This window comes from Trichomycterus rosablanca, chromosome 21 (genome assembly GCF_030014385.1).
Source record: "Trichomycterus rosablanca isolate fTriRos1 chromosome 21, fTriRos1.hap1, whole genome shotgun sequence".
Lineage (NCBI taxonomy): Eukaryota > Metazoa > Chordata > Actinopteri > Siluriformes > Trichomycteridae > Trichomycterus > Trichomycterus rosablanca.
In genome coordinates, this window is record NC_086008.1 from 3,256,004 (window position 1) to 3,279,517 (window position 23,514).

The 23,514-nt window shown below is 44.2% G+C and overlaps 1 protein-coding gene across 3 annotated transcripts in view; it reads left to right on the forward strand.

Annotated features, from left to right (window-relative positions):
* Window positions 1-23,514, forward strand: part of ap1b1 (adaptor related protein complex 1 subunit beta 1) — a 53,908-nt gene that overhangs the window by 8,029 nt on the left and 22,365 nt on the right. For 2 of the 3 annotated variants that reach the window (XM_063017477.1, XM_063017475.1), the window contains exons 5-18: window positions 771-1,016; window positions 4,976-5,166; window positions 5,464-5,685; window positions 5,823-5,943; window positions 6,984-7,079; window positions 9,803-9,918; window positions 11,568-11,733; window positions 12,335-12,433; window positions 15,779-16,038; window positions 17,103-17,295; window positions 17,846-17,866; window positions 20,163-20,189; window positions 21,572-21,715; window positions 22,566-22,711. In XM_063017477.1, coding sequence (XP_062873547.1) covers window positions 771-1,016; window positions 4,976-5,166; window positions 5,464-5,685; window positions 5,823-5,943; window positions 6,984-7,079; window positions 9,803-9,918; window positions 11,568-11,733; window positions 12,335-12,433; window positions 15,779-16,038; window positions 17,103-17,295; window positions 17,846-17,866; window positions 20,163-20,189; window positions 21,572-21,715; window positions 22,566-22,711 — 2,048 coding nt within the window. The remainder of the gene's footprint in view (window positions 1-770; window positions 1,017-4,975; window positions 5,167-5,463; window positions 5,686-5,822; window positions 5,944-6,983; window positions 7,080-9,802; window positions 9,919-11,567; window positions 11,734-12,334; window positions 12,434-15,778; window positions 16,039-17,102; window positions 17,296-17,845; window positions 17,867-20,162; window positions 20,190-21,571; window positions 21,716-22,565; window positions 22,712-23,514) is intronic. The other variant, XM_063017476.1, reaches the window with a different exon arrangement.

The following is a 23,514-nucleotide window of genomic DNA, read 5'->3' on the forward strand; positions in this document are numbered from 1 at the left end:
ACGTTGCTGCGTTATGCCTAGTTCACACTACACGATTTTTACCAGCTCGGCGATCAAAACTCGGCTCTCGATCGCTAAGCGTGAACTATCCAACAACTCGATCCGACCGGCTCGCCGACCGCTCGAGTTTACTAGCACGTCAGATATCTGATCTGAGATGTGCGACTGGGAATGAGTGACATGTCGAACAGCCAATGAGAACGCAGGATACGGTGTGAGGGGAAACGCAGGAGAGGAGTGTAAACAGGTGGGACAGGGGGATAATATAGTTTATATCAGAATACATCAGCACACACACACACGTTTTACAGTATTTCTGACCTGATCGTTCTCTACAAAACATAACAAAACACCAACATTGCAAAAATATTTATTAACCTCCAACTCACTACAGAACGATCCGTGCTGCTCGTGTTGCCAAATCCACTCAGATTCATTTATTTTTCCTCCTTGATTTCATCACGTCAGCGCACAAACACTTTGATCACTCGCTACTTGTTGACGTGCATTTTTGGACGTGGTATCATTAAACTTCTCGTCACTTCTCACGTGTGTTTTTGTTTAATAAAAAAAACGGTATTCTAAATAGGTATCGGTATCTGTATCGGTATCTTTATCGGTATCTGTATCGGTATCGGTATCGGCAAGTACAAAAATACATGTACTTGTACTCGGTTGGGAAAAAATGGTATCGATGCATCCCTAATCATGACAAAGCATCGCTGATCCCAGTGCAGCTTTTTTCACAGTTTTTGCTTTGTGTTTCTCAGGACTGTGAGGACCCCAACCCCTTGATCCGGGCGCTGGCCGTGCGCACCATGGGCTGCATCCGTGTGGATAAAATCACAGAGTACCTGTGTGAGCCTCTGCGCAAGTGCCTGAAGGACGAGGATCCCTACGTGAGAAAGACGGCCGCCGTGTGTGTGGCCAAGCTCCACGACATCAACGCTCAGCTAGTGGAGGACCAGGGCTTTCTGGACACCCTGAAGGACCTGATCTCCGACTCCAATCCCATGGTGAGTGTGGTGCTGTTGCTTCGGGATGCAGTTAAAGCAACTCTGCGGAGTAGGAAAGAAAAGAGAACACGTGAATTAAGGCTGGATGCAACTTCAGCTTTGTTTGGTTGATGAGATCCGTCTGTGGATGAGCGCAGTGGAATCAGATCTCACAGCATCTCCGATTACTTTAGTAAACAGCTAAACAGAATACCAAACCCACCTGGTGGCCTTATCCTCAGCAGCCTTCTACCTACCACCACACTCGACCCCAAGTATTTAAACTCGTTCCCTTTCACCACCGCAACTCCTTGCAATTTCACCTTCCACTGCCCTCCACGTTGCTGAATGTGGAAACAAAGTATAATGTAAAACACAATTTTACAAGCATAATTCAGGGGCACCCAGGTGGCGCAGCGGGATATTCCGCTAGCACACCAGCGCTGAGATTCTGAACTGGTTCGAATCTCGGTTCTGCTACCGGTCGGCTGGGCGCCATCTAGCGGGCATAATTGGCAGTGCCTGCTAGGGCGGGATGACCGGAATATGTAGGCGGGGTCTTCAAACGCTGTGTAAGGACTCTGATTAGCAGATAGGGAGGCGCCTGTGCAGAATGCATGGGTAAAAAAGGGCTGCGTGTGGGTCGGAGGAGGCGTGAGCAACAATATAACCTCCTCGACTGCAATCAGGGATCCACCAGCAGTGGAAGATAAATTGACTACGCTAACATTGGGAGAAAATGCATAAAAAAATAGAAAAAAAAAAGCATAATTCAAATATATGCAGAATACTGTAAATGTAATATATAATCACATGATTTTATTCTAAGCTTTTTCACTTGTAATATATAATATAATACTACTTATAATACAATAAAATACTTATAATATATATAATATGTAATAAAAATACTTATAATATAATGAACCCAGCACAAAAAGCAGTGCAATGTGCATCGAACAAAGCAAGTATGCCAGTTTTGCAGATTTTTTTTAGAAGTGTAGTCACGCTTCATGACTTAAGTATAGTAACCCCATACGAGTGTTGTAAACACATCCCTGAGGAACTGATTTGAAAATGCAGGGTGACATTTGAAAGTATGTAAATTAAGACCATTGAAATTAGTTCCTGTAGTCGTCTGAACACCAGCGGAACGTTGGCTGCAATCACAGCCTCAGGAAATCGGATTACTTTAGTACTAAGGTCTAAGAAGTGTTCTTATAATTAGACCATAATGATACTCTGGTAATTCACTTTTATTTTAAATATCTATTTGATTAATTCTTTCCCTTATCACCCGGTCTAGTCATATCAAACTGAATCTGACTGATGAGGGCCGTAGACTGCCACCAACCACTTTTTTTTTACCTCTTAGAGGCGGGGTCTTACAAACCGCAGTATTGTTCACAGAGAGTCACGCATCCTCAATTAACCCACACTCTTTGTTGGCTTTTCAACAGGCCAGACTCGCCCACATATAGACGCAGCCATTTGTGTGTCTGTGTGGTCACACGGTTGCTCAATGGCCTCAGAAGCACAGCTGTAATTCGAACACTGATCTCAGAAATCGTGGGCCACCGCATTAGACCGCTGTGCCACTGGAGTGCCCTTAAGGTTCCTATCCTCTTTTATATTCCAATCTAGCCCATCTAGTCTGTTTCCAATTCCCGATTGCGATTCAAGAAGAGCCAGATCACCACTATGACACATGTCCAATCTGGGCCACTTCTTATCACCTGCCGGTGTTGGGTTCCCACACAGAGCTGTATCGCGTACAGAGAGCCACCCTAAGCCCATTTGCGCAGGTGGATCAGTCCCAGAACGAGAACCCGTCTGACCTTGCCTCCCTCAAACACGACCAGATCAGATCAATGGCTCGGCTGAGTTTCTGCTTAAAGAACTGTGCTAGTGTGTTAAATTGCTGCGCCGTCCAAGCAACCCCAGCAACTTACCTTTTTAAAAGCTCCAGTTACACCAGCCTCGCTGTGCCCCTGGTGTGTAATTTCATGCTACTGTGCATCAGACTTTATAGACTGACTCCGTCACACTAACAGTGGTTTTAAAGTGGATCGTGTGGCCACAGAAACAGATCGTTTTGGCAGCGGTCTCTTACTTTGTTCTCCAGAGTTGTATACACGTGTTAATATAGATCACTTAGTACTAACACCGTTTGGCATGTGTATCAGTATGAAAAATCTACTTGTTGCTAGCTGGAAGGCTTTTTATTCTTGTTTAAAACAATTTTAAAGAAAAAACCAATCCTTAACTTATCTTTACATAACTCTTCTGCGTCTAAGATAGGATTGGTCCATCTGTACAGCATGTAAAGGATCTCCACACTGATTCTGAAGTATGTTTATTGGATTGTGACATAGGGCTGGGCGATTTTGCAAAAAAAAAAAAAATCTCGATTATTTTAAGATTATACCCGATTGTCGATTACGATTTCGATTTTTTTTGTTCTTGTATAATGCAATTAAAATAAGACTCATGTGTTTTTTGCATTGTAATTAAAGGCTGCAGAAGTGCAAAAATAGTAACAGCACCACCTATAATTATCCTTGTAAGGGACTCAAACTTTATAACAATAACGATATCACAATAATTAACAATAATTAAAACAAAACAGATCTAAATTATCTATATCCTTATCTATCTATATCTAAGAATAGCTCACAAACAACTTTTATTTTAAATAATGTTCAGCAGAACCACCTTACATTAGGAAAAAAACTACAAAAAGTTCTTTACAGGTTTCTTAAAAGGAACACGAGCCTGTACTGTACTGTGCTGTTTCCACCACTGAGTGAGTCTGTATCAGTATCTACACTGGGGGGGGGCATCAAGTGATCACTCAGCTCAGCTTTGATTTTGTCCTCTTGTGATTTGGGGGGTGGATACAACATTTTAAACATGTAAGGATGTGTAATGTGTCATTTTAGTCCCATAAAACCTTCAAACTGTATTAACCACTATTATGTGTCGTAGAATGATTCGATTCTATTGAACGGCCCTTTAAGCCAAAATAAAGGAACCGATTCGCGCATTTGGGAGTCGTTACATACAAACGGCTCTTTAAAAGGAACCGAGAAAAAAGATCCGACTCCCTATCGCAGAATTCACTGCAGCAGTTTCCCAGACGCGATTTCTTTACTCTGTAACGGATGTGATTTTAAAATGTAGCGAATTGCAATTCTTAGTACAAAACTTAAGTAAAAGTAAAATTACAGGCTGTAAAATCTACTTTAAAAAGTACAAGTACACAAAAAAAACGACTCAATTACAGTAGCGCGAGTAAATGTAATTCGTTACTTTCCAGCCAATCCTGATCGCGCTCATCGGCTCCGTATTTTGATTCAGTTCAGCGGTGTTCGATTCAGTGAATCTTAATTAAACTCTTCTGTTTGTGTCTCGTTTTGCCGATCGTGTTTGCGCTTCTTATTACTGAATCTAACCGTTACCGTGTATAATCCTTGTTGTCTTCCGTTTACTGTTTTGGTTTTCGCTGGTTTCGCTGGTTTTGGACCTTTTTATATTAAACTTTCCCTGATTTATATTCCGCGGGCGTCTGCTCAGTTTCTGCTTCGTGACATGTTGGTATTTTAATTAAAATATAAAGTATGTAAACAATCGCGATTGTCACATTCTAACATCGGGTGAAAACGTTCATGCGAATTAACCGAATTAATCGTGAAAATCGCCCAGCCCTATTGTGACATTGATGCGTGACATTATAGTATATAATATAGTCCAGGTGGGTTTTTACATACGTTTTTGGATCAATTTAATATTTTAGAAGCCACCTTTGGATTCTTATCTGTCCTTTGTCTCCAGCATTTGCTGATTTTTAGTAAAAGCCACTCTTTCATCTACTTGTGCAATGTTTCCTGTGTCACTGGCTGCCACACAATCGGAAAGCATGATCGATCCATTCTCTTCACATCTCTCAATCTTTCTCTTTGTCACTTTCTCTCTCTCAGGTGGTAGCGAATGCTGTAGCTGCTCTCTCCGAGATCTCCGAGTCCCATCCCAACAGCAACCTGTTGGATCTGAACCCTCAGACCATCAACAAGCTGCTGACGGCCCTGAACGAGTGCACAGAGTGGGGTCAGATCTTCATCCTGGACTGCCTGGCCAACTACACACCTCGTGATGACAGAGAGTCCCAGAGGTCAGATATCAGTGTTCTGTATGTTCACTAGTCGAGCAGTGATTCCTCATCGCTGCTGCGATTATGACCCCTGCTGGCCGGTCAAGGCGCCTGCAGAAAGCGTGGTTGATCACGGACAGCAGTGTGTGGCGTTCTGTATGCAAAACTGCGATCTGTGTGACCTCACTGCAGTTAGATTGGACTAGATTGGGTAAAAATGGGGGAAATAGAAATACAAATGTATGTCTGCTCTTTCTAACTGCATCTTTCATCTCTTATCATCTCATCTGGTTGTTTTTTTGCTGCGGTTCTCTGCAGTATCTGTGAGCGGGTCACTCCGAGACTGTCCCACGCTAACTCGGCCGTAGTGCTGTCAGCCGTGAAGGTGCTCATGAAGTTTATGGAGATGCTTCCTAAAGATGTGGACTACTACGGGACCCTGCTGAAGAAGCTAGCCCCTCCGCTGGTCACTCTGCTTTCGGCCGAGCCCGAGCTTCAGTATGTCGCTCTGAGGAACATAAACCTCATTGTGCAGAAACGGTGCGTAAAAAAGTGACCTGAGGGGAAAATCTGAACCACCTTAAATTTAGGCAGAAGTGATTTGTTAGGATTTAGAGTTTGATGTTCCACGTGTGCTCAAATGAAAATGTTCTCTATTTTTCTATCCTTTTTTCCAGACCTGAGATCCTAAAGCATGAGATGAAGGTCTTTTTTGTAAAATACAACGACCCGATCTACGTCAAGCTAGAGAAACTGGACATCATGATCCGACTGGCCTCTCAGGCCAACATTGCACAGGTAATCACAGACCATAAAAAGGAGGATGTATGGTCACCCTAAATTATATCTACACTGATCAGCCATAACATTAAAACCACCTCACTGTCCATTTTATCAGCTCCACTTACCATATAGAAGCACTTTCTAGTTCTACAATTACTGACTGTAGTCCATCTGTTTCTCTGCATGCTTTATCCCTTTTTTTACCCTGTTCTTCAATGGTCAGGACCCCCACAGGACCCCCACAGAGCAGGTATTATTTAGGTGGTGGATCATTCTCAGCACTGCAGTGACACTGACATGGTGGTGGTGTGTTAGTGTGTGTTGTGCTGGTATGAGTGGATCAGACACAGCAGCGCTGCTGGAGTTTTTAAAGCACCTCACTGTCACTGCTGGACTGAGAATAGTCCACTAACCAAAAACATCCAGCCAACAGCGCCCCGTGGGCAGCGTCCTGTGACCACTGATGAGGGTCTAGAAGATGACCGACTCAAACAGCAGCAATAGATGAGCGATCGTCTCTGACTTCACATCTACAAGGTGGACCGACTAGGTAGGAGCGTGTAATAGAGTGGACAGTGAGTGGACACGGTATTTAAAAACACAACACACACTAATGTCAGTGTCACTGCAGTGCTGAGAATGATCCACCACCTAAATAATACCTGCTCTGTGGGGGTCCTGACCATTGAAGAACAGCATGAAAGCAGGTTTAAAAAAAGTATGTAGAGAAGCAGATGGACTACAGTCAGTAATTGTAGAACTACAAAGTGCTTCTATATGGTAAGTGGAGCTGATAAAATGGACAGTGAGTGTAGAAACAAGGAGGTGGTTTTAATGTTGTGGCTGATCTGTGTATCTATCCATCTTGCTGGCTGTCATTTTCCTCTTTTACCTTCAGATCCTCCATGGTGTAAGTTACTCATGTAGTTCATTTGCTGATTGAGTTCAGATCTGTAAATATAGATGACTGACAGAAGGAATGATACCACAAACAGTCCAGTCTGGACCTTTTCGGACATGAATAAAGGGCGGTTGTTTTGTCCCTGGTGTTCCAGGTTTTGGCTGAACTGAAGGAATACGCCACCGAGGTGGACGTGGATTTTGTCCGCAAGGCCGTCCGTGCTATCGGCCGCTGCGCCATCAAAGTGGAGGTAAGTACTCCGTCACGAAATGAACAGACTCTTTTTCTTTTTAATTACGGCGCCAGCGTCTGTGAATGCACTAATATCTGTTAACCGCATGTGAATAACCTTATCAGGAATGAGCTCGTGGTAAATTTGCCTCGTGTTCACATTTGTAAATGGCAATTAAAGAGGAAGCACTTAAATTATCAGCGACCAAGAAGCATGAAATTGATAAATTAGTAATTAAAACAAGGCTTCGTTTAAGATCTTTCATTATGATGTCTGCAATTCAATTCGCTTCTAGTGTGAAGAGTGCTGCTGTTAAGTGGCACAAGAACGGGCATGTTGGAATACATAAATTTTTTTTAATTTCGGCTGCTCTCATATTTAGGGGTTGCTACAGCAGATCATTCTGGTCCGCTTACCTCAGGGCTCCTCAAACTTTTTAACCGAAGGGCCAGATTACTGTTCTTCAGTGTTTCGGGGGGCCGGACCGCGGGTGAAATAGTAAACACACCCAAAAAAGCTATTTACTATGTATACTGGATGTATCGTCTGGGCTTTGTATAATTGTAGTTCATAATGATAATGCAGAAACTTTATTTATTTTAATAATTTCCATTATCCTACCTCATACAGTGTTTCCTTAAAAAAATCAGTGTGAACTGTGAGCCTGCTTTTGCCTGACGAGAGTAAGCGTCAGGTTCCATATTTGTTACTGCCAGTCATAATAGCTAATAAATGTTGATCAGTGAGTCTGGATCTGGTTGGAGATTTAAGGTGTTTCAACTTCGAAAAAGTCTGCTTACGGATATAGGTGCTCCCGAAAACGGTAGTTACTTTGAGTGCATGTGGTATTGAGATCGGGGAGCAATGGAAAGAGAAGCATAAAAATTAAACAATGTGCTTGAGTTTTGATTTTGGATGCATAAATGCGTTGATCTCCGGGAGCAGGACGTTAAAACATTTCAAAACTCGCTCTGGATCTCAGTAAAGCACATCTTCAGCTCAGACAAGAATTCCTGAAACTGCCTGTAGTTAAGAGCATTAGCTTTAATGAAATTAACGCAGGACACGAGGATTTTCATAACGAAATCCCACAGTGGCTGCGGTCACTCATGTCTCTATTGATGCGCCAATCACTCCCCTCATGCTTGGAGCGCCACCCGTTGGATCGCTGCCGTATAATCTACTGAGACTCCTTTGTTATTTTTTTCCCCGTTATAATACTGTGAGTTCGAAGATGAACAGGGGCCAGACAACATGTATTGCTGCTGTGGTTAAAGGGGCCGGTCAAATTAAAGCATCGGGCCGTAGTTTGATGACCCCTGGCTTACCTGATTTGGCACAGTGTTTTATGCTGGATGGCCTTGCTGATGAAACCCTCCTTATTTTATTTGGACTTGAGACCGGCACTTAGAGCGCACTGACAAGTAGTGTGCTAGTGCAGGTTTTTCTAAAATGGGTAAAAAAAAATGGGTTGCAGGTGGCGCGTTGGTAAAATACGCTAGCATACCAGGTCTGGGATTTCGAATACAACATATCTAATCTCAGCTCCGCCATCCGGCTGGGCTGGACAGCTACATGGACAACGATTGGATGTCGGTCATCCAGGGAGGGAGCCGGATAGGGACGATTGATGGCATCTGTACAGAGTAGAGGAATAATGCGATCAGGGTGCACATAGATGATCCGCGTATGAACTCGCCTCGTGCAGGTAAAACGATGCAGTCGGCTACTGCTCACATTTCGGAGGGGGCGTAGAAATTGGACGCACTAAAAATCGGGAGAAAAAAAGGAGAAAATGCATTAATTCAAACATGAATGAATTAATTCAAATATTATTCAAATGAATAATAATTGAATACTATTTTAACAGGCACAAACACAAAATAAACTTGTACACAAATGCCTCTTTGTGGAGGCCTTATGTTACATCTTGTAAATCACAGTGTGACCAGATTGCCACCGTTTTTATTTATTAAGCATGTTTTGTGTTTTGTTTTGATGCATTGTTTGTGTTGCCTGGGTCAGGGTAAAAATTATGGACAGCATGTGAGTTTGAAAAAACCCTGGGCTAGTGTATGTTACCACTGCTCCACCTAAGCGCCCCTTATGAATGAATACTTCTGCAGATAAAATAGCTATCTGATTGCTTGAAGGGTCAAGTAAACACAAGGATGCTGCCTCAGTCCATCTTAAAATTTCTGCCTGGTGGGGTCCGGGTACATGACAGAGGAGAGAGCTAGTGTGTAAATGTAGGTTAGAACTAGGCTGACTCTGGTCTGGTGGTGGGCGGGCTTGCGTATTAAGCCACCGCGTCCCACTGGGGGACAGTGCGACACCTTTTTTAATATAACAGCACAGTCTGGAAATCAGTTTGGACTAAAATCGTACCTGTTATATTATTATTATTATTATTACATTATGTAGGGATGGTATTAGTGCAGATATGAGCCCTGTGTAAACGAGTTGAGGGTTGTGTTAGGGCTCAGAGGACATGGATGAAAACCTGACCCTAGGGCCGAATACTCCACACACATTATTTAATCTTTAATGGAAAAAAAAAAAACAGCCGAACTGATTGATTCAGATTTCCCCAAACTGAAGCTCCCTAAATGTGTTAACCTGATTACACGAATATCTGAAAATTAGTGCTGATTAAACATTGATTTCCACAGTGGGCATAACAGACAGAGACATCCGTAATCATTTCCTCTCTTCCTTTTCTCTCACCGTTTGTGCTTCAGCAATCAGCCGAGCGCTGTGTCAGCACCCTGCTGGATCTCATTCAGACCAAAGTGAACTATGTGGTGCAGGAGGCTATTGTGGTCATCAAGGACATCTTCCGCAAGTACCCCAACAAGTAGGTGCCTCTCCAGCGCCTCCGGTGCTTCTGGTTGTATAGGCATTCTTTTCTATTCAAGCTTTTGTTCTAAGTTTTGATTTCAGCGTTCTAACAGGGGGCGTGTGTCAGGCACGCCCTGTTGGGGGTCTGTAACCTTGGAGGAGATACAACTGAGTAATTGGATATGACTAGATTGGAAGAAAAAGGGAAAATGCATAAACAGAATAAATAAAAAACTATGATAATTTACTTCACATTCTCTAAGGCAAATAATGATCTTAGGGCAGTTGTAGCTCAGATCACCACCACCATGTTGCCACTGTTGGGTCCCTGAGCGCGGCCCTTAACCCTCAATATCTTGTGTGCAGTCAAAATTGTGAGTCGCTTTGAATAAAAGCGTCCGCTAAGTCCCAGAAATGAAAAATGTCACTTCAGAATATATTCCAGTAAATGGCTTTATCAGATTTATCGGGTCATATTGAAGAGTTTTGTAGTGCTTGTGCTAAGCTCTGTTAATGCTAATGCCCTGATACGTGCGGATTTCTGTCTGCAAACACTGAAAGCCTGCACGCTCGACCACTTTACTAAAAGTGATGAAAAAAAAACTCAACCTCACCGATCACATCGACGGGGCCCTGTGGATTAGTAGGCAATGGAAAAGCAGACCAGTTGGCGAGGGGGAAAATGGGGGAGCAGATTCCAGACCTCAAGATGCTATACAAGATGCTGTACAATTAGTGACTGCATACATACAAAGCAAATAGTAGTAAGGACCAAGTAATATACCCTAGATGTTGCATCAGCCATACCTGATTAACACATTCACACATGATAAAAAAAAGAGACGGGCCGAATTTTGCCAAATTCCCGTCACCATGAAATATATATTGACATAATGTCCTAAATACCTGAGATCCAATTGCCCGATTGCGTCATGCTTCCTCTCCACTAATGTCGACCCCTGCTCTGATTGAGGAGAACAAAGCTAACCCACCCCCCTCCGACACGTGGGCAGCAGCAGCCGTATGCATCTTTTCACCTGCACTAGGCGAGTGCTAATGCGGATCGGCCCTGTGTACGGAGAGACACACCCTGATCAATGCACTACTTCCCCGCCCGATGGCAGAGCTGAGATTCGATTTGATGTATTCGAGATCCCAGCTCCAGTGTGCTTGTGTGTGTTTTACCGCTGCGCCACCTAACCGCCCTGACCGAGGAGATCGAAGCTAACCCGCATCCCCTCCGAAACATGAGCAGCAGCCGGATGCATTTTTGCCACCTGCATGCGGAGAGACACACCCTAAGGGTACTCTTCCTCATCTCTTGTGCAGGCGCCTCTAATCAGCCGGCAGAGGTCGTAATCGCGTTCTGACAGAGAGAGACCCACATCCGGTTCTTTGTCCCGCCCCCCAACTGAGCAACCGGCCAATCGTTGCTCATACAGCCGCCCAGCCTCGAACCGGTGAAGCAGAGCTGGATTCGATACCACGCACTCAGAATCCAGCCCTGGTTGCAGCGTGTCTTTTTACCGCTGCGCCACCTGAGCGGCCTAAGCGGTAGATTTAACAGACTAACCCATCTTGGCATGAACTTTCATCAGTAAACATAAATAAATAATCTGTGAATGCTAATTGAAATTGTGTGTGTGTGTGTGTGTGTGTGTGCAGGTATGAGAGTGTGATTGCCACCCTTTGTGAGAACCTGGACTCTCTGGATGAACCAGAGGCACGGGCAGCCATGATCTGGATCGTGGGTGAATACGCAGAGAGGATCGATAACGCAGACGAGCTGCTGGAGAGCTTCATGGAGGGTTTCCATGATGAAAGCACGCAGGTAACGCTTCGCTGTTTTAAAAGCGCTGTGTCATATGACGCAGCATTTCAATACTCCGGCCCACCATTAAGACTCCAGGTCTCTTAAAATAGTCTGTAATTGCGTGCTATTAAGTGGCATGGAAGGTTTGGTGCACTGGAGACTAAATACAGATAGCTCACTCTCTCCAGAACGTTTGCACTAAGTGCTTGTGTGTGCTGAATTTGGAATGAAATGAAACAAAAACCTTGATGGAAAGCAGGTGGATTCTAATAAAGAGTCCTCAGAAATAATCAGTCCTGTGTTTCCAGCAGCTGAGACCGCTGCTCCTAGTAAATCTAAGAGATTCATGTCTCAAACACTCTTGTGACTCAGACCAGATTAGTTCGGACCTTTCGACGTATTTGTGCGTGTCCAGTCTCACACGGGAGATCCGGGAATCTTATTCCGACTGTAATTAGGTCTGAGAATCATGCGTCGGGCAAGGCGCTTCGGAGTCTCCGGTCGTGTCCCGATGGCCCTCTCTACTTTCCTAAATCCTGCTAGCTTCAGAGCGAGGACTGTTGTAATTAATGTGCTCGTGAGCGTGATATGAACCCACTCCTGTGCTCTGCTGGTTCAGGTGCAGCTGCAGCTCCTGACGGCAATCGTCAAGCTGTTCCTGAAGAAACCCACCGAGACCCAGGAGCTCGTCCAGCAAGTGCTCAGCCTCGCCACACAGGTGAGAGATCACACACACACACACACACATACACACAGTGATTGCAAAACAGAAGAGGTCGAATCCCTGGTGGCAGAACTGCACCGAAAATAATAGACTTCAATTATTTCTGATAGCGCTGTACAGCCGTAAACTCCAGTGGCCTCCGCAGAGCCCCAGTAAACAGCTTTGGAATGAACTGGGATTTCAATTGAGACTTTTTTGACCAACATCATTGCCCAGTCATACAAATGCTCTTTTGAGCAAATAGGCACAAATTCCCACAGACATGCTTGTCTTGTGAGGAGCCTGACTGTTGTTATAGCTGAAAAGATCACATAGAGGTCATTCAATTTTAATACCATTTGACAGTTTTAACCTACCTATAAAATATAAAATGGACCAAAATATAAAGACGATGAAATAAACAGCCCTTTTTTGCCATTAAATGACGCATATGTGGCCGCTCAGGTGGCGTAGCGGTAAGAACACACGCCGCAACCAGAGCTGGGATCTCGAATACATCGTATCGAATCTCGGCTCTGCCTGCCGGCTGAGGCTGAGCGGCCACATGAACAACGATTTGCCTGTTGTTCACATAGGGGCGGGACTAAGCCGGATAGGGGTCTCTCTCTCTGTCAGACTGGTGCAATTATGACCTCTGCTGGCTGATTAGAGGCGCCTACACAGAGATGAGGAAAGAGTGCTCTCACGGTGTGTCTCTCCGTACACAACGTTAGGTGGCACAACACTCGTCAGTGTGTGGGTGATAAGATGCATACGGCTTAATGCCCACGTGTCGGACGGGGGCGTGGGTTAGCTTCGTTTTCCTCGGTCAGAGCGGGGATCGGCATAGGCGGAGAGGAAGCATGACGCAATCGGGCGATTGGACGTGCTAAAGGGGGAGAAAATGCATTAAAAAAAAAAATGACATGTATGTGTTAATAATCCTATTCTAGTCCCACAGTGAGGAAATAATACCATTTGTTTTTTTAAATTGGATATCGAACAAGCTCATGGTCAGGTGTCTAAATACTTTTGGCCATATAGTATAAGTAGCTTTTTAAAGTTCAGTTCTAATAGGCCGAACTAATCCGACGAACACAGAGAGAATAAACGAAGCGTTTCTGTCCCAGGAAGCGTTTGTTAAAACCTCGGAGTGTAAATGTGCAATACGCACAGCACTTAACACAAGTCCGTCACACCAGAGGAAACAATTTAACACGCTCGAGAAGATTAAGGCCACACGTGTGTTTTCCAGCTAAATAAAAGGCTTTTCAATTACCCCACCAGTCAAGTCAAATTTATTTGTCAAGCTTTATACATCAAACGTTGTCTTAACCCTTTAATGGTCTGCTGTATTTAAATAATCTTGTTTGGGTCGTATCTACTGTGTTTTTTTTAGAAAACAGCCTTTCTCTGATCCGCCATAACATTAAAACCACCTCCTTGTTTCTACACTCCCTGTCCATTTTATCAGCTCCACTTACCATACAGAAGCACTTTGTAGTTCTACAATTACTGACTGTAGTCCGTCTGTTTATCTACATACTTTTTTACCCTGTCCTTCACAGAGCAGGTATTATTTAGGTGGTGGATCATTCTCAGCACTGCAGTGACACTGACATGGTGGTGGTGTGTTAGTGTGTGTTGTGCTGGTATGAGTGGATAAATACTGAGTCCACTCACTGTCCACTCTATTAGACGCTCCTACCTAGTCGGTCCACCTTGTAGATGTAAAGTCAGAGACGATCGCTCATCTATTGCTGCTGTTTGAGTCGGTCATCTTCTAGACCTTCATCAGTGGGCACAGGACGCTGCCCACGGGGCGCTGTTGGCTGGATATTTTTGGTTGGTGGACTATTCTCAGTCCAGCAGTGACAGTGAGGTGTGCTGTGTCTGATCCACTCATACCAGCACAACACACACTAACACACCACCACCATGTCAGTGTCACTGCAGTGCTGAGAATCATCCACCATCTAAATAATACCTGCTCTGTGGTGGTCCTGTGGGGGTCCTGACCATTAAAGAACAGGGTGAAAGCAGGTTTAAAAAAAGTATGTAGAGAAACAGATGGACTACAGTCAGTAATTGTAGAACTACAAAGTGCTTCTATATGGTAAGTGGAGCTGATAAAATGGACAGTGAGTGTAGAAACAAGAAGGTGGTTTTAATGTTATGGCTGATCAGTGTATGTATGCACTAGTAATTTTTTAAACATTATGTTCTTGGTGAGACACTTAAGGTAATATGTATTGTGGCAATATAAAAGTTCTAAATATTACAAAGTATGGTTTATAAATACAGCCCTACATCCAGCCCAACATGTAGGAGTTGGATCTTAAGGGCTTTACTGCAGACTTACCCACAGCGTGTCCTTTGAGGCATTATTAATTTTACGACTCGGTGCCACCGGAACTTCTCAGTGCTGCCAGGATCTTGCTACTGTAATAAAACCTTCTCCTATAAGACAGAACTCGGGAGAGGACTGCGCTGGCCCCGTTTGGCCGGTTTTATTACTACGTCGCCTGTTTCAATAATGCACGATTTGAAATGGTTACAAATTCAACCATGTGATGAACAGAACCGTCCCGTCCTCTCCGACCTTGTTTTGTCCTATCCACTTTCTTAAGGACGTGAAGATGTTCTGACTTTTCATGTGGGCTTAACTCGTAGGTCTTTAAAAGCTCGTTACCAGAACCGTTTGGCCAAAAGTGTCACTTTTAAAATGTTTTTCTACCCTAAATCCCTAGCCAACATGACAAGATTGTGCCGGTTCCTCCTCTACAACATTTCTCTCCATGGAAGCCACTCAGATTCTGGTCCAGTCACTTGTAATCATATGGCTGGACTACTGCAACTCCCTCCTGGCAGGTGCTCGCCTGGTTTTTAACCAACTTAAACACTGCCACATCACCCCACTGCTGTGTTCTTTTCACCGGCTTCCTGTAGCTGCACGCATTCAGATTAAAACACTGATGCTCGCCTACAAAGCAAAAAATGGACCAGCCCCAAGTTACCTTCGAGGTCTAATCAAACCCCGCTCTGTACCACGCAACCTCCGAGCTGTTTGTCTCGCTCGACTTGATCCTCCACCCAGGACTCGAGGAAGACGAGCATCAAGGATCTTCTCTGTACTTGCACCCAAGTGATAAAACGAACTTATAACAGGGTTTCAGCAGATTTGTGTTCTTGGACTGTTGTCTACTTAAACTAGAGTTTGTGCTCTTATACGGAGCTGTGGTTTGATCCCAGGTCACCAGGACCTTTATTGCGTGCTGCACCGACACTGCTAATCATTTAAATCCAAATGGTTGCACCTCTACTCGGTCTCCTTCATCATTCCCCCTCCTGTTTTTCTAGGATTCTGATAATCCGGACCTGCGAGACCGTGGCTACATCTACTGGCGCCTTCTGTCCACCGACCCCGTGGCCGCCAAGGAGGTGGTTCTGGCTGAGAAGCCTCTGATTTCGGAGGAGACTGACCTGATCGAGCCCACACTGCTGGACGAGCTCATCTGCCACATCGGGACACTGGCCTCTGTCTACCACAAACCGCCCAGCGCCTTCGTGGAGGGTAGCCGTGGGGTGCAGCACAAACGCCTCCCCGCCCGCGCCGGCTCGTGAGTCCCGCAAACTCCCTAATGCACACATTTTAAAGGAAATGTCTATCAGAAAACAATTGTAGACTTGTATGTTTGGTATATCTAGTTTTGCAGTTAGCAGTCTCATTTATTTACCAGGTTGAGAGTTTATGGTTACCAGTTTACATGCTCTTCATTATAAACAGGATTTTTGACTTTTATCTCCCAGTTTAGTCATTATTAATTCATATTTGGCCTCCCTTTCCTCCTCTGCATCTTTCTCCAGATAGAACTCCTCTGCAGATACCCAAACCATATCAATCTCTCCCCTGTCTTTGTCAAAACATAATAAACTCCTGTTTAAACCTTGCCCATCCTCTTAACTCCTAACGAATATTGCAGCAGCTTCATCCTCACCACCAAGGCATACAACACAGCAGGCCTCACTACTGTCATGTAGACTTTCCCCTTTTTTAATTCTGGCACCTCCGTATCGACCCTATGTCATTTCTGCTGCACATCTTACCACTGTCATAATTCTTAGTTAGAGCTAAGACCCTACCTAATTCACGTCCATGAAGATCGTGTCATGGACCGTGAAATGAGCCAACTTTAGGTTTGTGTTTAGCGATTTAACATTTTTCATTCGTGTAGCGTTCAAGTGCCTCACGTTTACTGGTTAATTTGGACGATGAGGCGGTCCTAGCAAAATGTCCAAGGTCGAAATGTAAAGCGGATAAAAACACGATGTGGATAACTGTCCAAACTAACAACCAGTTCTGTGGATGCAGAGGAGCGGGGGGGTCAAAACACGAACAAGTACTTTTGTATTTGCGATCGTCGCTGGATGTTCTAGGTTTACATTCAACCGTCAAGGTAGCTGTGCTGTGTATTGTACCTTCCATTTATTCTGTCATTCAATTTATGAGTCCAACCAAGTCTGTGAAATTAAGCAAATTTCCCCATACATTTAGTTGGGCCTTAATTATGAATAAAAAATATTAATCTTATAGCGTTTGCTCAAATCGAAAAAACTCAAACATCAAACATGTTTATCTCCCTCGCGTCCTCTTAAGCTTTCTTCCTTTCTCTTTCTCTTTCAGTGGTGAAAGCAGTGAAAGTCCAGACGTTGGCCAGGCAGTGCCAGCCACTGATGCCACCCCCTCAGTCATACCATCCCAGGGTGATCTCCTAGGTGATCTGCTCAACCTGGACCTCGCTCCACCCGCCGCTACCGTGCCACCCTCGATGCAGATGGGAGCGGTGGACCTGCTGGGTGGAGGCCTGGACAGCCTGGTACGTCTAAACAAGCTCCTCTATTCACCCTACTCACCTTAATCTAACCTACAGTTGTTTCAGGTGTGATCGTCAGTGCTAAAGCAGTCCGGTCGGTCAGCTTGCCCTGTTCTTCAGGCGGCTACAGTGCTTACTGGCAGCGGTGCTGATGTCCTGGCTGGTGTTCCGCACAAATAGGACCTGCTGTGCCAAGGAATTACGAGAAAGAGTTTGGCCAGACATCAAATCTGACACTGAACTGTAAATCTAACAAGTAACAGTGTTCATTAATGCAGACCTACACTATATGGTCAAAAGTGTTGGGACACCACTTATTATTATTATGTGTTCATGTGTTTCAGCCCTGACAGTTATAACAGGTGTAATAAATCTATTATATAAAGGAAATTACATGCTTTCCACAGTTTAGGGTAGGCGCTTTCTTGTTCCAGTAGGACTGCACCCCTGAAACAGCTGGTGTTATTGACGCCTCTTTCTTCTCTCCTGTATTTTGGTTTGACGTGTGTTCCTCTTCTGCTTTCTTCTCTTCGTCTCTTTGCTCCGCCGGCAGATGGGAGATGAATCTGAAACGGTAATCAACCACAGAGAATAGGCAACACACACAAACACGTTCGAGAATTACGTTTCATTAAGCTAGGAGAAGAATAGTGGTTCGCTCTGTTGTAGATTCTCAGTGAGGTTATGGAGTCAAAGGATGCTGCTGTCCCTGTGGGGCTGATACACTTCTGCTGTTGTGTTTGTGTGCAGATGTGTAGCGGTAATACAGAGGGTTTTTCATTTCAGCAGCAGGATGGAAAAATAAATACTTTTATTAAATATTTTTAATGCTGTGATGCTATTTTAAATCCTCAACTATGTACACGGGTGCTTGAGTGGTTCGCTGGTAAATCTTGCTAGCCCACTACTGCTGTAATTGACCAGACAGACAGGAATCGACCATACACACATGATTGGCTATGTTTGGGTGAGAGGATGGTCGAGGTCTTGTGTTGGATTGGCATCCTGTCCGGGAACTGTTACTGGGAAACTAGACCTGCAGTGACCCTAACCAGGATAAAGAGGTGGTCAAGCCTGAAAATGAAGTGAAATGAAAAGGAATATGCACACTTGGTGTATATATAGAGTGTATAAGTGGAGCTGTAAGTTGCTTCCTGCTCCGTAATGCATTTATTTGTTTGTTTGAATATTTTTTTGGGTTCTTAGAAATGAATGTCGATCCAAGCCGACTCTCACACTGCAGGATTTAGTGCTCAAGTCAGGTTTCCTACTCAGATAGGATTGTTTACGATACTAACTCTTGGGTACTTGGTGCCATCCATGATCTCTTGGTACAAATGTTATGTATTAGAAACACAGAACAGGCGTATTTGATCTTTCCTCAGTGTAGACTGTCTAAGACTAACATTTATTCTGTCCAAGACTTCTAATTTCACTCATTCTGTCTCTTCGGCGTCACTGTATCTGTTTTCGGCTGTCAGTCGAGCACCCACTACAGGTCGGAGGCGCAGTCTCCACAGCCGTACTCTGAGTATAGTGAGCGAGAGGTCTGTTGATGTAGTTTAGTCAATCAATCTAGACCCAGATTCCCACACGTGTCTAGCTGTAACCTTACTGCTCTAGACTGAGTTAGACTGTTTACTGATGCCTTTACATGCTATTAGTTTTGTATCTGTAGTGTTTGTATGGTCCTGGTGGTGGTTTATGTTAGTTGTAGTTACCCTACATGGTTGTGCACCTGATAATATTGTTGTGTAGTTGTAAACCCTGCTGCTCTTTCCTCTTTTCTACTGGTTCCATTTGTTCTAGTGAGGCTGTATTATTTTTACAGCTCTTTTCTCCTGGAAAATGTTCCTTTCTGAACGTGTCTCTTATTTTCTTACATCAGGATACCTTCAGTGTGGATCTGGTCACAATCCTAAATAAAATGTTTGCACAATCTAACCAGACTGTAATGTGATCATAACACAGATGATAATACGTTTTTTAATCATTTGCTATTGCGCATGTAATAGATATGATTGCAATCAACAGCATATTACAAATCATATTAAGTGGAAATGGAAATGTATAGCAAACTATACATTCTTCCTGTATTTCCACCCTTTATTGCCGAATTTAGTCATTTCCAGTTCCCGATTTTTGAATCCGCTGCCTCCTGCACAACCCCTGTTCATGATCAAGAAAAGCCGGATAGCCGCTCAGGTGGCGCAGCGGTAAAACACTCTAGCACACCAGAGCTGATATTTTGAACTTGTTGGTTCGAATCTCAGCTCTGCAATCCGGCTGGTGTGTGCGGCTACATGAATAACGATTGGCCGTTGTTTATACAAGGTAGGAGCCGGATAGGGACCTCATAACTGATGAAATTACGGCCTCCATTGTACTCTGATCAGGGTGTGGCTCTCCGTACACAAAGCTGATCCGCATATGAACTCGCCTCGTGCCCCCTCTGACGATTGTTCAGTCTGCGGCCACTTCTTATCACCCGTCATGCACTACGGGGTGGCACGGTGGCTCGGTGGGTAGCACTGTTGCCTCACATCAACAAGGTCCTGGGTTCGATTCCCAGGTGGAGCGGTCCGGGTCCTTTCTGTGTGGACTTTGCATGTTCTCCCTGTGTCTGCCTGGGTTTACTCCCACAGTCCAAAGACATCCAAGTGAGGTAAATTGGAGAAACAAAATCGTTGTAAGTGGACAAGCCACCCAGATTCCACCAAAAGTGTCTTGGTATCAGAAAATAATGGACTCAGTGGGAGGAAAGTCACTCCAGTCTGTGTCGTGTTTGTTGGCCACCTGTTCAGTGCGTCAGTTTTCCTTAAACTGAAATGAAGCGAACACTCTAACCTATTTGTTGTGTTTTCCTGCAGCTTGGAGACATCGGGGGCAGTCCTGCGGTGAGTCAGCTATATGATTTATTTAAACCAATACTTTTAACCTGCCTGATTCAGCTGTTCTTACCAAATAAGTGTAAGGAACGGAGAAAAACGGGTGCTTTAAAAGGAACTATACAGGAACGATGAAGTTCACTTTGAGATTTTAGCATTTTTAAAACACCCCTGGGCTGTTATATTGAGGATCTTTTGTAATCTATTTGAATAAACTAAATAATAATTTTATTAACATATTTAAAATGACAAAACATCATTAATTGTCTTCATTGATTCTTAGGGATATTTTGGCTACTGCTCATATCTGTGTTGACATGACGTAGTACACTATAAGGATAAAAGTATTTGGACACCTGACCATAGGCTTGTTGGACATCCCAATTCAAAAACAAATGATATGGCTCAGTGGGTAGCACTGTCGCCTCACAGCAAGAAGGTCCTGGGTTCAATCCGTGTGGAGATTGCATGTTCTCCCCGTGTCTGTGTGGATTTCCTCCGGAGGCTCCGGTTTCCTCCCACAGTCCAAAAACATGCAGTCAGGTTAATTAGAGATACAAAATTGTCCATGACTGTGATTGAAAATAAAAAAATTGTGAACTGATGAATCTTACATTTACGTTTTCGGCATTTAGCGGACGCTTTTATCCAAAGCGACTTGCGGTACTGTGACAGTATACAGTCTAAGCAATTGAGGGTAAGGGCCTTGCTCAAGGGCCCAACAGTGGCAACCTGGCAGTGGTTGGGGCTTGAACCAGCGACCTTTCAATTACTAGCCCAGTACCTTAACCACTAGGCTACAACTGCCCAACTGAATCTTGTGTAAGCAGTAACTACCTGTCCTGTAATTAACTTAACCAAAGTGTGTGAAACATGACATTAAAATCCTAATAAACAGCCACTCATTTGAGAGGGCTTCTAACAAGACTTTGAAGCATGTCTGTGGGAATTTGTGCCCATTCAGTCAAAGAGCATCTGTATGCCTTTGCATGTTGGTCAGGAAAGCTTCAATTGATGTTTTGGTTTATTCCAAAGCTGTTCAGTGAGGCTGAGGTCAGGGCTCTTCATGCTGGAACAGGATGGGGCCTTCCCTAAAGTTGGAAGCATAGAATTTTCTTTATATAATTGATTTATTACAGCTGTTCGCATCTGTTGTGGTTGAAACACATTATATTTCATAATTAGAGCGAGTGTGCTAATACTTTTCTCCACATGGTCGATGTACACTCTCTTTATCGCTTTAGTTGTAATGCATCATAAGGCAAATGTTTTTACCGCTTACGTCAGATTGAAGGTTAGAACCTCCAGTAGTAGAACACTGATGTAGAACAACATGCTTTCTGGACTTAATTTAGATTTCATGCATATTTTTAACTCTCTTGCTTTCACAGATGGGTGTCGGTCTGAATGCACCTCCGGCGGGCATGCCGGCAGGTCTTGGCACTGCCCCTGCTGTTGGAGGGGGTCTGAGTGACCTCTTTGATCTCGGCGGGGGTGTAGGGATGACCACAGGAGCCTATGTTCCACCCAAAGTGGTAAGACTGTTTGTCATAATTGAGCCCTGGTGTGAAATTAATTAGGAGAACGTTGGGCATGTGGGGCACAGTGAGCAGTACAACGTGTGAATATTACAGCTCTTTAATATCTGCATATACGTACATACACCATATGGCCAAAAGTATTTGGACGCCTGGCCATGATCTTGATGGACATCTCATTTAAAAAACAAAACATATTAAAAGAATAGAGGAGAAGAATAACAACAGCCACTCTTCTGAGAAGGCTTCTCACACGGCTTTGGAGTATGTCTGTGGGAATTTGTGCTCAGTCGAAAGCGCGTTTTACACCTGTTAGCAATTGTTATGCCTAAAACACATTAATTCAGTGATTAGAAGGGGTGTCCGAATACTTTTGTCCATGTAGTGTATTAAACCTTAAAAATTAAAATTCAGCTGGCATTCCCCAAGATGTTTGTCTCTGTGGCAGTTGTAGCCTAGTAGCTAAGGTACTGGACTTGTAATCAAAAGGTCACTGGTTCAAACCCCACCACTGCCAGGTTGGCACTGTTGGGCCCTTGAGCAAGGCTCTTAATCCTCGCTTGCTTAGACAATATATTGTCAATGTAAGTCGCTGTGGGTTGAAGTCATGCTGGAACAGAAAAGTTACTTCCCCAAACTGTTTCCACAGATTTAACAGCTTATTATTTTAATATTGTTGATTTTTTTACACCTCTAAGCAGTGACTGTGTCTGAACCGTACCCAGTAATTAGAGGGTCTGTCCACATTTCCACCATACGGCGCTTTATATTTAACACACTGTGCACGATACACCCTGGGACTCCCGGGCGAGGCTTCGTAATGACCCATCTGCGTCTTAATTTGCAGGTCTGGCTGCCGGCGATGAAGGCTAAGGGCTTGGAGATCTCGGGAACGTTCGCCAGACACGGCGGTGTCATTAACTTGGACCTGTCGCTGACCAACAAGGCCATGAGCGTCATGACTGACTTTGCGATCCAGTTCAATAAGAACAGGTGAGAGCAGGGCCGAGATGTTTGCTACTGCAGGACTGAGCTGAATAATGCATGATGGTTCGCTTTAATGGTGCTTCCCAGCCCTGCTTCAAACCACTGATGAGACACTGTATACGCTATATGGACAAAAGAATTGGGACACCTGTTCAAATTACTGTGTTCTAAGTCGTGTGGTTTAGCTGCAACCGTTCCTAACAGGTGTAATGAATCAATTATATAAAGTAAATTACACCGATCGTCCATAACATAACTCTGTATGCTTTGTTCGCTCCCTTTCATGCTGTTCTTCAATGGTCAGGACCCCCACAGGACCACCACAGAGCAGGTATTATTTAGGTGGTGGATGATTCTCAGCACTGCAGTGACACTGACATGGTGGTGGTGTGTTAGTGTGTGTTGTGCTGGTATGAGTGGATCAGACACAGCAGCGCTGCTGGAGTTTTTAAACACCTCACTGTCACTGCTGGACTGAGAATAGTCCACCAACCAAAAATATCCAGCCAACAGCACCCCGTGGGCAGCGTCCTGTGACCACTGATGAAGGTCTAGAAGATGACCGACTCAAACAGCAGCAATAGATGAGCGATCGTCTCTGACTTTACGTCTACAAGGTGGACCGACTAGGTAGGAGTGTCTAACAGAGTGGACAGTGAGTGGACACGGTATTTAAAAACTCCAGCAGCGCTGCTGTGTCTGATCCACTCATACCAGCACAACACACACTAACTGCTGAGAATGATTAATAATACCTGCTCTGTGGTGGTCCTGTGGGGGTCCTGACCATTGAAGAACAGGGTAAAAGC